Source organism: Scomber scombrus, chromosome 4, assembly GCF_963691925.1.
Source record: "Scomber scombrus chromosome 4, fScoSco1.1, whole genome shotgun sequence".
NCBI lineage: Eukaryota > Metazoa > Chordata > Actinopteri > Scombriformes > Scombridae > Scomber > Scomber scombrus.
The window spans coordinates 14,451,484-14,468,404 of NC_084973.1; the positions used below are offsets into that span (position 1 = coordinate 14,451,484).

Genomic DNA, 16,921 nt, shown 5'->3' on the forward strand with positions numbered 1-16,921 from the left:
TGTGTGGTTAACAACACTGAATATCAATTAATAGACAGAATATACTGCATTGTATTAGCAATAACACTATGATATTAAGAACCTTTCAAAAACCATCCTGGATCTTAACACAGTATTTGAAAAGGACAATCTACCCCAGTTTGTCTCACATCACACATCACAAAGGCTATTTAGAGCTCCCTCTACTTATCACAAGGGTGTTACACCTGAGGGAGCATGCTGCAGATGTAGGCAGGGGATCACAGGTGGGATGTTTATTCTGCAATTAATTTGTAAACAAAAGTATCACTGAAGGTCATGAGCAGAGCTATCATTATCATTACAGTGAAATACATATAACGGAATGGAATTTAAACATCACACATTTGTCAATTGTCGAGTGTTAAAGGAGTATTACTGCTACATGTGTCTGGTAATGTAGAGATGGATTTGTTCAACATTCACACAGAAAATGACCATAATAATCAGGCTGTAACCTAGAAACAGTGACACAACCTGCAAAGGATCAATTGACCTCATCAGGGGAAATCTTTTCAACCTCAGTCCTGGAGTGAAACACAAGAGTATCTGCCCACATTCATAAAATAGAGGGAGGTCCCTAATTCCACAATAGCCTATAGGGCTTCAGATTCATGTAGGAACCTGTCAGAGGGAAGAAGCATGTTTATGAATGAACAAGCTGCTTCTCTGCCTGAGTTCTGTGTGTAGTCTATTTAGCAAACGGATGAATAAGGGGTCCTGTGTGATGTGGAAACATCCATCATTGCATTTTATTCATGTTGTGTGCGTTTTTACGCATTTCCTTATTATAGATGCACACATAAAAGCATTAATAAACTTTAATACAACAAAGATTTGGGGCCAAACGAGAGCATTTACAGTTTAGGGAGCTGTGTGTAGTGGCTATTAGAAAGTTTCCATACAGCCAACTGTCAGGTTAGACAGTTGATTGACAGTATATGATTCTGATGTTTTGATTTTACGCAGTGGTTTCTATATCTCCGCGGCCTCTGAGATGGGTATCCGGCTTATTGACAGTGGTGAATGCCAGCGGGCATTAGAACAGCAAGCGGCCATCTGCCAGCCTAGCGAACTAGCAACCCCACCAGCTGCAGTCGCAAAACGCCCTACAAAGCAGGACATGCATGCAGCTTCTGACGTCTGCGGCCACACTGCGCTACAAAGCCCAGAAAAGCCAGGAGCGGAAACAATGAGAATCAAGCTTATAGACGCCGCATAGGTTCACGACCAGCAAGTTTTCGCGAAGAGGCTGCCGTTAAGTGCACGTCAGTTCATTTTGGATGACCGGTTTGTGCGATTATTTTTCCACGGTGAAAAAATATACATAAAAAGACTCATGCAGGGGCACTTTAATACCCCGACATGGCGACGGCAAGAAAAGGGAGAGAGCTTTTTACTATTTTGGAAACTAGCGCGGACACAGAAAGTACCACGGTGTGCGACAGCCAAGACTCTCCGCTAAATCTTTCAGCCGATGTGAAGTGGTTTGAAATTCCTTACAGAAAGCCAGACTCGGACGAGGAAGACGAAGTGCGGGAGGAGGAGGAGGAGGAGGACGGCGAGGGGGAGAATGGATTCACGAGCACAGCAGCCGCGGTGGAGACTGCAGACCCGGCCAGCTTCCTCGCAGGAGGAGGCTGCAACATAATTTTGGTCACTGGTAGTAATGGGATCAAGCACGATGAGGAAGAGTACGCAGAGGACTGTTATTATTCTACCTCCACTAACTGTTCTGATACCACCTCAAACGATTCTGATATTGATTTCTCCGATTTGGAGGAGGAGGAGCGCAGGAGTTTTTTCAGCTTTGAAGATGACTTGGATGAGGACTGCACTTCTCCCGACTTCTGGGGTGAACCTGACCAGGTAATTTCAATCGAACCATTCTCTGCTGTCAGTGGCCCTCAGCACTCGCTGGGGGACGATGCTGACACCCGTGACTATTTCCGGATACTCTTCCCAGATTCTCTTTTTGAACACATGGTAGAACAAACAAACAATTACGCCCTCTATCGGCAAAGGAGGAGTGGAAAATCAGACCCCCACTGGCACCCCACTGATGTGAGGGAGATGAAAGCTTATGTAGGTCTGAACATTCTTATGGGCATCAATCAGCTTCCAGACACCGGCATGTACTGGGCAAGTGACATTTTCATAGGCAATGCAGGCTTTAAAAAGACAATGACAGCCAGGCGCTTTGAAAAACTCACTCAGTATCTCCAGCTGTGTGACCGTGAGTCTGAGCCTGTGCGTGGAGAGCGTGGATATGACGGCCTTTTCAAAATCAGGCCTCTCCTTGATGTGGTGGAGAACACCATGTGGGATGCGTACATGCCCAGTCGCTGCTTGACCATAGACAAGTGTGCCATTGTGATGAAGGGACGTTTCTCCCCCACCCAGTACATGCCCTCCAAGCCCCTGAGGAAGGGGCTGACAGTGTGGATGCTATGTGACTCACGTTCAGGCTACTGCCACCGGGCCAAGATCTACGTAGGCAACTGTAGTGAGGACGAAGCAGTGGCCTCCCTGGGCTACAGGGTCGTGACCTCCCTGGTGCGCGGCCTGGAAGGTCAGTACCACCACCTCTTCATGGATAGTTTCTTCACCTCCGTGCCCCTCCTCCAGAGGCTTTTGAGGGACGGACTGTACGCCTGCGGGCCAACCCAGCCAGGGCGCAAAGGTTACCCAGAGGTCCTCCGCCCCCGCAATGTCGGTAAGCTTTCCCAGGGTGAGTTCTACCAGTGCCAGCGTGGCAACCTGGTTGCTACGGTGACACGGGATGTTAAGGTGGTTAGCTGCCTTTCCACCAACTCTGCACCGGGGATTGTGGGAATCAGTCCAGGACGGCAACAGCGTGAGACAGACGGGGAGGGTGAGAGTGACAGCATGGACAGCTCAGGTTTGTCTTTCGGTGTGCCACGACCTCTGCCCTTGCTGCTGTACCAGGAGAACATGAGGGGTGTCAACCTGTGTGACCAGCTGAGGGAATGCTATCAGGTTGGCAGGCCATGTAAGAAGTGGTGGCGCTACTTCCTGTGGTTCTATGTCAACCTGTGCATAGTCAACGCCTACATCATCCTGAGAGAGAGCCGAGGGGGCACGCCACCAGCCGGTTTCAACGGTAAGCAGTTCACCCAGCGCCACTTCCGGGTGCGCCTGGCACAACAGTTGATTGGAGACTACCAAGGGGCAAGAGGCATGGAGCGGGCAGCACGCAAGAGACACGCAGACTCACCCATAGAGTATGGACACCGCCTGGAGCGCATGTCAGAGCGCTCCCGTCGCTGCAGGAACTGCACCAACAAGGGACTTCGACATGAAAGTGTGTTCGGCTGCAAGATATGCAATGTCCACCTATGCAGGGGAGGGTGTTTCTCTGAGTTTCATAAATAAAGTTGAACTGGTTTTTGTTTTTATATCCTTTGTGTAATCAAACAACTTGTCAAGGGATTTTTTTAAAACAGTAAAACAATTTGTAATTCCAAAGGTTACCACTACAAGTGCACAATATAGTCACACACTTTATGTAGAGCTAGTTTTAGGATAGAAGTATTATTGCACGTATAACTAGAGAAAAATAAACTGAGAAACTGTAGATTATTTGAATTAGTATAGAATGTTTTGGCAAATTGCCCTCTGTAACACTGACAGAATTGCCTTGTGTCACTTTTTATACGTTTAAAATATGATAAGGATTTATATGAAAAAGAAGAAATCAAACTTTTCTGCACTTACAACAGATCAGAAAATGTTTACTATGGAAAGTTTATCTCTCTCCTTTTCCAAAATAAATACTTCATTATGATGTACTTGATTGATTCATCTCTTTCTTAATTTGATTATAACGCATGAATGACGAATTTACACAGATTTGAAATATATTTAGCTTTAGTCACTCCTGTTCCTTCACACACATGAAAAACTGTGTCTGTGAGCCTTGAAGGGGACACAGCTTGGAGCAATTAGAGAGCAGAAAAAGCCCCTCAGTACGCTCCAGCCAACGGACCCAGTGATGCTGTTTTTTTCTCCAACTGCAATACAGACACAGAGCCATCTGTGGCCCTATTACACTGGGTCCAAACCCAAAAAGTGGTACTTGTCACTGACATGATTTGAAAATTGTAAAAAGATGACAGATACACACTTCTTGAAAGAAGAATATTTTATGACTGATCAACAAGGTCTTGACATTCATTTGAATAATGTAAACATCTACACATAGTTAGATTAGGGTGTGTTGGAGTAAAGCTGCTCCTGCTATCTGAGGAAAGGAGGACAATTACATTTAGGAATATTTTTACCTCAGCGTCAACCGTAATGTGTATTTTAATGAAAGCTTTTCTGCCCACCCAGGCCAGCAGGGCAAATGTTGTAAGTAGGCAAGATAGGTCACTTCAGCAGGTCAGATTAACTGTCTCCTATCTTTCGTCTGAGGTTTCTTCTCTCTCTCCTTCTTTAGCACACTGTTTTTCTCTCTCTCAATCCTCAGGCTCTGCTGTGCCATCCTACACATACACATACTACACACATACACACCCTCCCTTCCCCTCACTCCGCTCTCCTGCTCTCCCTCAGCCGTTCCCCAGCTGGGAGAGGGTTAGTCAACTGGACGCCCATCCCGCTGATCTGCGGGAGCCCCATGGGGAGTTACCATGGCAACCGTGGCCGATGAAGACAGGGAGTCGCCAGCAGGCCCGCATGGTTGTCATGGTACTCGCTCTGGCTACGAAGGTGGGAGGTGCCAGAGGCCACACCTCCCAACCCCTTTCTCCAAAACTAGGCAAGGCTGTGGTGTGTGTGTGTGTGTGTGTGTGTGTGTGTGTGTGTGTGTGTGTGTGTGTGTGTGTGTGTGTGTGTGTGTGTGTGTGTGTGTAGCGAGCTGGCTGGCTGACAGCCTGCACACTGTCCATGGAGCCAGACTGGTTACCAGGCAGGCTCTGCTACAGCACAGCCAAGACCCACGGCTGCAGCCAAAAAATGAACCACACTACTGCTCTGGAGGTGTCTTCACGCAGATGTAGGATTCAGGAATCAAAGGAATCCGTCACACTGTCCATTGCCATCATACCAAACAACACTGATACTTTCTTTTCTTTTTTATTGAAGAACATGAACCACACTGCTGCTCCATCTTCATGCAGGTGTGGGAGGCAAGGATTAGTTAAATCAGTTGCATGTACACTGCTGCATAAAACCATATTCTGTTCTATCCAATCATACATTTAGAGCCTTTTATTTACATTTTTCCAACGTCTACTAAGTTATTTTAATGGCTGTCCATCTTACTCCATCCATGTTGTCATTATACTGTCAAAGTTATCACAGTAACTTACAATAATCTAAATGTGACAAGCAATTTAAAAGCTTTTGGACATATTTGAATGTGTTTTCAAACAAGTGACACATGATGACAAGTTAGTTACAGCAGATGTGAACTGAAATATGAATTAATTGTATTCATTTCCCTCAATAGCAGTGCAGGGGACATGAACACCATAGAAGTGGAATCCAAAGCCTGCGTTGGTTCTTGTTCTGTATTATTGATGACGTTGAGAGTAGCACATTGTCAGTTTTCTTCTCTGTTATGTGGATTGAAAATGAAATCGTGAGGCCTGCTTGTGCTGAGTCAGAACCCAACACTGTTTTCTCTCTTTCTGTCTCTCTCTCCGGGTAGGTGGGTGTGTTGTATGCGGTGTCACAATAGCCAGATCTAATGTTTCCAGGATGGATCCCAACCATAGATTGCTCAGCTCTCAACATGTTTCCCGTCCCTGGGCAGGGAAAGATCCCTGAGTCTCTGTCAAGAACATGGGCCTGGTTTCACTTAAAAACCGCCGGTTGGGTAACACATGTACTGCTAGAATCATGAATGTGCCTTTGTTCAATACTTCCTTCTGTTGCAAAATGAGTCCATGAACAAGGATGAGCGTGAGAAACCCCTAACATCTTATTCTCAGCTTGTACTGATGTGTTGTTTGTCTCTCTGCTGTGCTGTGTGAATGTCCATTCCCCACAGTCGTTAAGAGGAGATGACTGATGTAAAACTGATTATATTAAATGCAAAACTGTTTTATCTGTTTAAATTGTCTAGTTTCTCATACAGAAAACTCCTCTCTCTTTCTCTTCCCTGACAAGATATCCTATAAAAGGACTAGTTCACCCCCAAAATCTAAATCCAGCTTACTCCATAATAGTGTGAGTTTAAAAGCACTGAAGCACAACATAGTTAAAAAATAAAAATAAAATTGAGTTTTTGGACCCTCATTTAAATTACTTTTACAAAAAACTTGGGTATACTTGGATAATTCTGCAAATGCTGTTTAAGGCCACTGAAATTTGATGTATTTTGGAGATTTCAAACAATAGCTTATCAACATATGGAGGACACGTAGAGCTGACATAAAACCAGACTATATGGAGTTTCTCTTGTCATTGATTTAAGAGGAGTATATCTGAAACGTCATTTAATACTCTTTTAATTAGTCAACCATTACTGGTAGGCTACTCTGTGGTTCACATCCCCATCTGGTGGACATAAGAACATACAGCCAGCACATTCACACTTGGGGTAGTTTGAACCTTCCTAAGAAACATCCACTTATTTAAATGCATCTATAGTGACTGGACACACTTTGCTCTTGTTAGTTATGTCGCTCCTTGTCATACAACATGCTGTCTCTTGATCTAGGGCATCGTTTTAGCTTTCTAAACCAGATGGATCTCTGGTTTTTGTTGATGTGGTTGTGGTGAACCCAACAGAATGACCAGAGGGAGTTTGATCTCTGGGTCTCTTGCCAGAGGGACATCAAGAATGACCTGCAATCAAAGAAACACAAGTTAAAAAATAGTACAGTTTGTAGCTTGTGGATACCAAATACATCAGAGAAAATGCAAATACTTACTTGAACTAATTAAATCCAGATGTATTTTATAAAAATCTACACTACATTTACAGATTTCATCCTTCTTTCTCAATTTTTATTGTGTAGTATGAAAACCTTTCTCTTTCTTTCTGTGACCACCAACACCAGTGTTTACTGACAACACTGTCCTAAACCTTTTTGAGAAAATGGCTTGACAGAACAGGTTGGGCTGAAATATGACACTTCTTCCTACATGTACATTTGTTAGTGTGTGGAGGCGGACAAGCCATGAGGGCTGTCCCCCTTAACCCTTCCTCCTTCTTCTCTCTCCCTGTCTCTTGCTGCCATACAGCCACTGTGTGGTGCTGTTGTCTTTATGCACACTTCTTATGATCTTAACAAAACCTCTTGCATAGAAATGTTTTTGCAACTACTCTACTCTACTACTCTCTGCTTGCTTCAGTGATGAAGTTTGGTGTGAAATAGTATTAATGGTGCATGAATCCCATTATATTTTTGAACACATACAGCATAAGTACCTTGAGTCTGTACTCAAGTTTCATCATGGAGGAGTTAAAGAAGGTAGGAGGGAGCTGTGGCGGGATACTCAGAACAGTGGTTATAGTCTGACTGGTCTCAGCTGAAACAGCCTCTCCTGTTCCAAAGAGGATGTCATTTGTATGTATGGTCCTCTTGGACTGAGCAACAAAAGTCTGCTTCTGACACAGGTAGAATTTGGGTGTTACTGTGCAAGCTGAGTTGTTGAGTACTTCTACAGAGACTCCCATTGCCTCACCTATTTAGATATAAGAGAGAAAAATGCCATTTCAGTTAGGATCGGTTAGAAAAAGATATCATATCATTCTCAATGAAATCTGTTTACCTTGCTTTAGTCCCATTTTTTCTGATATAACATTCATAGTAACCTTTCCAGAGCCCAAAAATGAAATGCTGGTTGCATATTGTTGCTCCTACAGAGAAACGAATCTCAGGAAGTGAAACCTCTAAATAACAGTTTTAGCTGGCATTAACTGCATTGTCAATTATTATTATTATAGTTTGCTACTATTGACTGAGGTTAGCCTTTACAAACTTAATTGGCACACAAGTGGAAACTAAAAGAAATTTAAAAGAAAATAAATCATTTCAAGTTCAAGAGAAGGTCAGTTCCATACCTTAAGTCCAAGGATAATAATTTCAGACTTGGAGGCAAAGGGGAACTCAGACTTGGTTAGAAAAGGGAACTCAGTTTTGGTTTTGTGGACAAGCCAGATTGACTGAGTCAGGTGTGCTCGCAAACTATATGTAACCTTTCCCCATTTTCCAACATAATATGAAGGCATAGCTCTGAAAGGAAATGATCCAAATAAATGAGGAGAGGTAGTTTATTTCACCAGCTGGTAAGAGAGTGTTAACATTAAATATAAATTCCATAAATAGCAAGGCTAGAGAAGAACACATACACATTTGGAATCACAAAGGCGAAAGGATATACATTTCTCCCAGGCCGAATTATTTCTGAACCTGAAAAAGAGACATTGTGTTAAATTTGCATCACTTTTTCCAGATTGTAAAATATTCATCAATTTTAAAACACTGTCCAACAGACAAAAGCTTCAAACTATTTACTTTTGGCACAAGTAAGAAATCATACAAACCATCTCCTTTGTTATTATCCTGAAGAATAATATGCTCAAAATAAAAATATTTCTTCTTGTTTCTGTGGACTACTTTTGCTTGTCCATCTTGAACAGTCCATGCGACCTTGGCTTTCCCTTTGGCTTTGACTAAAAACTTCTGTACTTTGGTTTCCTTGCTGGTCACAACTATCACTCGTCCACAAAGGGTGTCCCCAGAAGTGAAGGTTCCTTGTTCATTCAATTTGTTGTACTCCAATGACAGATGCTTTACAGTCATGCTAAGACTCCTGAGGGTGATTCATCTTTTGTGCAAAAGAAATCCTATAAATTTGCTGGAAGCAAGTTTAACTCACTCCATGAAATGAAGTATAGAAGTGGGACCCTGTTGCTGAAGAGCAGGGATGCAGGCAAGGCTGGCACTAAAGCAGCAGACTTCTCCATCACCTGTATCTGTGTCACACATGGTCATGTGATCACACCACAAGGTGTCACTTTCACATAGGTAACCCTAGCCAGCAGCTTTGCAGGCTAAATTATACTAAATAAATTGAGACTATGGGTGCAAAAGACAAAGATGATAACAAAAGAATAGTGTACCATATGTGTACATTTATTGGTATTCCTCAATAAATACAATTGAAAATAGTTAAATCCACAGTACATCATTGTGTAATAATGTATCTATGTACTGTATAACATCATGTTTACAAAGTTAAGTTAAATCTTTATCTTTATCTGTATCTTTATGTCATTTCTCACTGAGAGTATTTTATGTTAGTTACAAATTATAAAGTACAGAGAGAAACATGAGGTAATTTATTACAGTCAAAGGTTAAAGCTGTTGGATAGACTGACTGACATCATACTTAACTGATGCCTGTCCTGTGTCTACTGTGACCAATGAAAGATCACAGAAGAGGATGAGGTGAAATTATAGAATGGTAGCCTTGATATGCCAAATAAAAAAATCAGTATATAGTATTGGTATAGACCACTTGTTGGCTTCTGTATACAGATTTACCATTAACACTGACTTTCCACTTTTGTATTGAATGACCGCAACCCAGCTTAGGCATGTGCAGCCTTGTTAAGATAAATAAAAGGAGTGTTAGTTACTGTGTCTTTGTACTGTGTGTATTTACAGCAATAGTCTTTATTTGGTTGATTCCGAATTACTTTTGACATTGTATTTGATCTCACCAACAGGGGATAGCTACATTTGGTAGATGCTTGCTAAGAGAGCAGAGAGAGGCTAAAAAGGTGAGAGGGTTGTTAGTGGTAACATGACAACTCACATGAAAACTGACATGAAATAAATGCGTCTCTTGGGGAAATGCCATTATGAATTTTAATTTTTTTATTTTTTAAAGGACATTTAAACATTTTTAAAAATGACCAAAATGACAAAAATGAACGTTTATATTGAAATGAGATTGAATAAATAATATTTCATAATATTTTTGATTTGAATTTTGATTGAATTTTTGATTTTGAATTTCACTGTTGGTTTATTAATTTATTTTTCACAATGTAAACAATACATGTCAATATTTATATCATAATTCATATAAAGCACTATAAGAAGTGTATCTTGCTATTATTTACAATGACAAAAAAATATTTTTCATGAACAAAATTAACACACATACACAAAATACACAATATTTACACATTCGTGGGTTTCCATGCTCATACTTGTAGCTCTTGCTGCCAGGATGCAGCACTGATGTGGTGGCTGTAATGTTCAGTGATAGAAGATGTGGACTGAAAACTGGTATTTACATTGCACTTTCATATTTGTCAGGATAAGTAGAGGAGGGGTACATTGCATGTGCTCCATAAGGAGGAGGGGGATCCATATGTTGGGGTGCTGCTTGTTGTTGTGGTGTGATGCTCCAGGTGGGTTGGTTTGGGTTTTCAAATGCTTCAAATCCAAAGGAAGCAGAGGCAGGTGGTTTCTTCATATCAGGGTCCTCAAAGGAAGGTAGGACAACTATAGGGAGTTTGATCTCTGGGTTTTTAGCACATTTGATATCCAGATAAATCTGTGAAAAAAAGTGTTTTTCTTTATGAGATGGAAATGTTGATATCCATAACTGAATATTTTTCTCCTATCAATCTATTTCAAATCAGTGAGGCTTCTGTTTTTTCAATTACTTGCCTTTGTCACTAGAGGTCCCCTTTGGTTTAGGATTTCTCTGTCCTGCATTTGTTGAGTTCATTCATTTTCACCTGTGTTGATTATGTTTATGTGATCGACTTTTTTTATGAGTCAAAAGTGTCTATTTAATTTACATGTCACCAGTAACTGAAAAATGAAACTACTTTCACTCACTGAAAGTAAAAATAAGATAACAACAACCATTCAGACAACGAAAACAGGAAGAATGAAAAAATCCTACAAGCTTCAATAGCTGCTAGCTAACAGTAGTTGTTCTAACAATTCAGTAATTGAGCATAACAACAGAAGAATGGCTCAGAAGAAGAAAATCCTTTCACTATATAGTGCAGTTTACCTTCAGCCTGTACTCCAGCTTGATGATGGAGCAGTTCAAGATGGAGGGAGGTAGTTCTCTGGGGATGGTGATCACCTTGGTCACAGTTTCATTGCCACCAGAAGCAACAGCTTCAATTTTCTCTTTCAGGATCTCATGTGTACACACTTTTCTGCGACCCTGGGCAAAGTAACTCTTCTTCTCATACAGAATGAATTTGGGCTTCACAGAACGACTTGATTGGTTTTCGATTTCTGCTGTGACTTGAAGAGCCTCACCTACAAGATCGAGAAAACAAACTTGGTCAACTTCTAAACCACCACATCTGTATTTCATGGCAGTTAATATTGTTCATATATACAGCTGAGAGCTTGAGCAGTCGTCAAGGCAACATAAGACAATGCTAAATTGTTACCAAAGACACAAAGGAGAGACATTACTGAGTAACTTAATATGAGACCAAAAGCAGTATCTGGCTACACCCAACCGTGACACCACAGTGATCTGACACACTGTTGAGTACACTTCTACATTTTCAACTGCTGTTTAATTGCTCTGGAAAAAACAACTTCTTAGTGAATTTGCACATCTTCTCTGTGATTAAAACCAGATGCACTGAGAAATATCAGAATCAAAGTCAGGATTTGTTTTATTAGCCAAGTATGCAAGCATACAAAGAATGTGTCTGGACATTGGTTCCCACAAACATGACATGGAAATATAGAATTGTAAAAGTTGTCAAATGGGATTTGAAGATTTGAAATTAAGTATTGACTGTATTATGGAGAAAGCAACACATATAATTATAATATAAATAACATTATAAGAAATGGTATTGAAGCCAAGAACTGCCATACTTTCAATATTTTTTTCTAAAATTCTGTTATCTCAATATTATGACCTAGTCTCAGGAAAAAGAAATGTCGATTTCTCAAAACAATGAGATAATTGAACATGGGATATATCTTGGGTGGAGCTCATTTGTTCATTCCTGTCTTCTCCATTGACAGCTCAACTATTTACATCAAGCACAAGACGTTTTCAGGTGGCTCTTAAGGGTGTTTTGGGTTCAAATCTGTCAGTGTGGTTCTTATTACAGGAGTTAACCAACCCGCCATTCAGCTGTTTGTAGCCACACAGGTGTCATTAATAAAGGTGCTGTTAATAACAATGCATTCCTTGATCTGACATTTTCAGCTTGAGTCAGTTGCTACAGTTTGTGAAGACACCATATGCATGCTGGTATGGCATTGTTCAACTTTTATAAGCCTTACCATCATAAATATAAGAGAAATTCAACTTTTGTGTTCCTATGATAACAGGTTGATTATCTCATATCTTGTAATCTTGAGATAACAAAATAATTAACTTGTGACATAACAGCATTAAACAATAATTACAAGCATGGCCAGTTACTCTTAAATGGGATGTAAAACTTGACAAGTGCAAAAATGTAAAGTCCAGTTTGATAACAGGATAGTTCAGCTATTTAATAGAGAACTAAGTCAATGGGGATCATTCATTGTGAAACAACAGAAGTATCTGCCTTTATCTATGGTGAACACATAATCATGTGACCCAGCCCAAGGTTCACCTGTTTATTATGTAACACGCGAATAAATAAATAGACTATACTGTCAGAAAAATCTGACCAAATTCAGCTACAATCTTTACATTGTACAGCTACAAACATTAAAATCATAAATGGGAGGACAGAATAAAACTTCACGGACTTCAATGTACTTCTACTTCAATGTAGGTTAGAAATGGGGAGATATAATAACAGGATGTGGATTTATTAAACTTCCTTCTGCTTATTGAGTTGTATACAGATGCTAACCTTATGGAGTTGATTGTTATATCCCAGTGATCTGAGCTAGCAGGTACAACCACATTCTTCCCATGCCTAGATCATGGGACACTGGACAAACATTTTTTGTTGGACACCTACTGGCCCTCCCCCATACCTTACACCCTGCCCTGTTGCCCGCAGAGTCAGATTACGTCCACACATGAAAGAAGCAGCTTGAGGAAGAACAGCTATTGTAATGTCATCATATTATCACAATTCGCTTATGAGCGACACTAATCAACAGTGTTAAATGAAAAATGGTCTTCCATTACCTGATTACATGGTTGCATTTTGCATAACAGTTTCATATTACATATCATTTTTGAGGGAAAGTAAGAAACAACATTACCAGATTAAATAATTACCTTGCTCATATCCCATCCGCTTTGTACGAACATCCATTGCAACAGTTCCTGAGCCAAAAACTTGGAGAGTTTTATCCTTGCAAGCATACTGAGGTTCCTAAAAGAATAGATAATTGTCTCTTCTGCATTTCATTCCATGATTTCAAATGTTTATATTTTAACATTGATGATTTATTACCATAAGTCCGGGAATGTCCATATCTGCTTTGGACACAAATGTGAAATGGACTTTAGCTTTTTCTGTGAACTTCCCTGATTGTTTGAGCTCTGCCTTCAGCTTATGAACAACCTTGCCTATGCAGGACTTGAACGATGATGGTAATTTTCTGTTAAGTACAAATGAATAAATAAATAAACAACCTGATGTGAAGTAAAACAAAGATTAAAATAAAACATGAAAGAAAAAGTACCTGTCAGGAATGTCGAAAGAAAAAGGAAATACATGTCTTCCTTTACCAAGGACTTCTGTGCCTGGGGAAGGGTTATTAATTATTAAATTAAGTCTTCAGTATCAGTATATTATATTGATAATGGCTCATTAACCAAAAGTCATTGCATTAGTTACAATGTTTCACAAATAAATTAATCTATTAACTTTATACATTACCATCAGCTTTTCTCAATATATGATGTTTGACGTCATAATATTTCTCCTTAGACCAGTAGACGTAATGCTGATATTGCCCGTAATGTTCAGACCAGCAAACCCGAGCTGCTCCTTGTGCAATGAAAATCAGCGATTTGATTTCAGTTTGTTTAGAAACCTCAACGATGATTCTTCCATTAATGGTATCTCCATTTGTGAAGATGTTTTTGCTGTTGATGGCATCATATTCAATTGAGACATTTTTGATGGTCATCTTCCAACAAAGAAGTACGGAGTCGAAAATAAAAATCTCTTGTTAAACCAAGTTGAAACCCAAGTCTTGTAAAGTCTGTGCATCTACTGAGCACCCAGTTTATACCTGATCTGAAGCATGTTGTTAAACCTGTTTTTGCTCACAACTATGAGACACACATGCGCACATAGTGGGAAACTCACAGTAGTTTACCAAAAAGGGAAACACAATAGCTTAAATTGCAATTGGATTGGATAGGTAACCTAAACAGAATATGATTTAGGCATCTGATGCCCTGCCAAAAACCGGAACATGTCTGACACCAGAACATGATCCACTGACCATACCAGGTATCCAATATGGACGGTAGATATGTAAAAACATACTAACAATGTCATAATCACAGCAAAGCATCACAGTGCTGCTGATAATGAACAAGCTCTGTGCCAACTATGTCAATGGGCGGGGAGCAATATCTGTGTGTGTAATCTGGGTTTATGACTGTCACATGCTCCGCTTTCTCAATATGTGTCATGTGACATATTTTCCGGTCATGTCAAAATTTCCATTTACTGCACATTGCACCTGCTTTGACATGATGGACATTTTTGAGTATGAACAGGGGGGGTAATGGAAATAATGAGTAGCTTTCAGAGCAGCAAGTTTAATCTTTCAAAAGGTCAGTATTTATCTGTCTCTGTATTGTCTCTATACAAGCAATATCATCATTAGCTACTGTGGATAATCCACTACCTTCACTTAATTGAACACTTAATTAAAAAAAAATTATAAGGTCTGTGAATTGTCTCACACAAAAACCCGGCTGCTGATTCTTTTTTCAAAACAGTCGTTATTTGTATTTTGAGCACCACAAACAAATTTCAATTCAGTCCTATTGTCTCTTTGGTGGTGGCAAACGTTTCAATGGTTGTCACGTGACCTTCAACATATTTCTAATGAAGGATGTCCAATCATCTACATCAAACACTTATTTACTCAGGTGCTGTTTTATATGAATTCTGTTTATGGCAAAAGCAAGGATGTGGCACATGTATTTAATATTCACACGGATGTTGGTTTAAGGGATTTCTTTCTTTTGCCCTGTTCATTTTATTCAGTGTATCATTTAATTTATTAATTGTGAATTGTGTCAATTATGAACTGGTATCAGGGTGAAAGGAAGACATGTGGGAGACTTTTACCTATTAACGACCAATCCCTATTTTATTAAGAGGAAGTGCAATAAATTGGTTTTACCTGCATTATATTTACCAGATGTGTATATGGGGTTGGAAATTTGTTTTATGTAACTGTTCATAATATATGAACCTACCTTTCTGCTATGTAAAGGCAAGGCAAGGCACATTTATTTGTATAGCACATTTCAACAACAAGGCAAGTGCTTTACTGTACACGAAACATAAAATGCATCAAGATGGAATATAAAACCAATAAATGGCAAAATAAAAAAGACATTTAAATATGCTTAAAATGTTTAAATTGGAAATGGAATTAAGCAAATATAGAATAAGAAAGATAAAGCAGGAGAATAAAAAAGTTACAGGGCAGTGTAAGATATTAACCCCCTGGTTTGTTCCAGATATGAGGAGCATAAAAACTGAATGCTGCATCTCCATGTTTAGGTTTGACTCTGGGGACAGAAAGCAGAACCGTCCCAGACAAGCTGAGAAGTCTGGACATAGAAAACCAACAGTAGTTTTTTAAAGTTTATTCCTTGACACACAGAAAGCCAGTGTAAAGAATTGGTGTGATATGATCCATTTTCTTGGTCTTAGTCAGCATTCTGAACTAGCTGTCTGTTAGACTTTTTTAGAGAGACCTGTAAAGACACTGTTACAGTAGTCAAGTCTGCTGAAGATATACGCACAGACAAGTTTTTTCAAATCCTTCCATTCTTGATATATTTTTCAGGTGATAGATTGTAATTAATATGGCTGATAATATGGTTAATATGACTGTTGAAATTCAGGTCAGATTTCTGGCTTGGCTTTTGTTTTTTAAAATTACCGATTGAAGCTGAATGCTGACTTTTAACTGCTCTTCATTTTATCTTTGTTGGTGTGGAATAGAGGAATACACACAAAACTGGATAAAGTACTAAAATATAAGACACGTCAAAAACATGTTGTATGATGATTGGGGTGTATTTTTGAGGCCACAGAAGACTTCAAGAAAAAATAAATAAGTGAAATGTAATGGACCATAATGGCAACATTCAAAAATGTGTTCATAAACTCAATTCAATTCAATATTTTCTTTGTATGTCATTTAACTTGTCCAATTGAATTACAGGGGGAAAAGTTCCAAAGTCTAAATCAAAGTGCTTTGGATTTTAACTTCATCCCTACACCCCCAGTTTTTGGTTGAGTGAAATCATTTTCACTTGTTTTGTACATTCAGTCACATAACACATCTTTTCATCTTAGGAATGGACCTAGTGTGTTCACATAGCAACAAAACCATATTTACCTCACAGAACTGATTCTATATCTTTGGTCCAGTTATTCATTCCATGATAAATGTGCAAGTTAAGTGTCTCACTGTCATCATGCTAATTATCACCTGCTGAGAAAAGAGCCCACTTAAGAGAAAGACAATTATTTTCTTTTTCGTTAAAGGAGTTTTTGTTAATTCTAAAAAATAAAATGTTTTTTATTCAAGTTGGTGAGAGATATGCTGGTGATGCTTAAGATTGTTTGAGATGTACATTATGATCGTCGTCATCATCATCATCATTTAATCAAGTGAAATCACAACTATATATACTTTAAGGAGTTCTCCAGCAATTTAGTATTACACTTACATTAAAAGGACTTGTGAGAGAC

General features: G+C 39.5%; 1 protein-coding gene and 1 pseudogene across 1 annotated transcript; both read right to left on the bottom strand.

The window, feature by feature from the left end:
• Positions 1-6,662: 6,662 nt before the first annotated feature.
• LOC133979325 (arrestin domain-containing protein 3-like) lies at positions 6,663-8,807 on the bottom strand (annotated as a pseudogene).
• Positions 8,808-10,302: 1,495 nt separating this feature from the next.
• On the bottom strand, positions 10,303-14,096 carry LOC133979706 (arrestin domain-containing protein 3-like). The gene is made up of 6 exons (XM_062418278.1): positions 13,844-14,096; positions 13,647-13,707; positions 13,415-13,562; positions 13,237-13,333; positions 11,041-11,297; positions 10,303-10,569 (listed from the first exon to the last, which is right to left on the bottom strand). Exons 1-6 carry the CDS (start codon positions 14,094-14,096, stop codon positions 10,303-10,305), a joined length of 1,083 nt encoding a protein of 360 aa, XP_062274262.1.
• Between the last annotated feature and the right edge of the window lie 2,825 nt (positions 14,097-16,921).

What these genes read in the sequence shown, in the direction of transcription:
- LOC133979706 (XM_062418278.1), bottom strand. Translation starts at nt 14,096, where the DNA reads ATGACCATCAAAAATGTCTCAATTGAATATGATGCCATCAACAGCAAA. An exon ending in GCGGATGGGATATGAGCAAG is followed by an intron (nt 11,298 to 13,236) that starts GTAATTATTTAA and finishes TCGATCTTGTAG; the next exon opens with GTGAGGCTCTTCAAGTCACA. An exon ending in AGCTGGAGTACAGGCTGAAG is followed by an intron (nt 10,570 to 11,040) that starts GTAAACTGCACT and finishes TTTTTTTCACAG; the next exon opens with ATTTATCTGGATATCAAATG.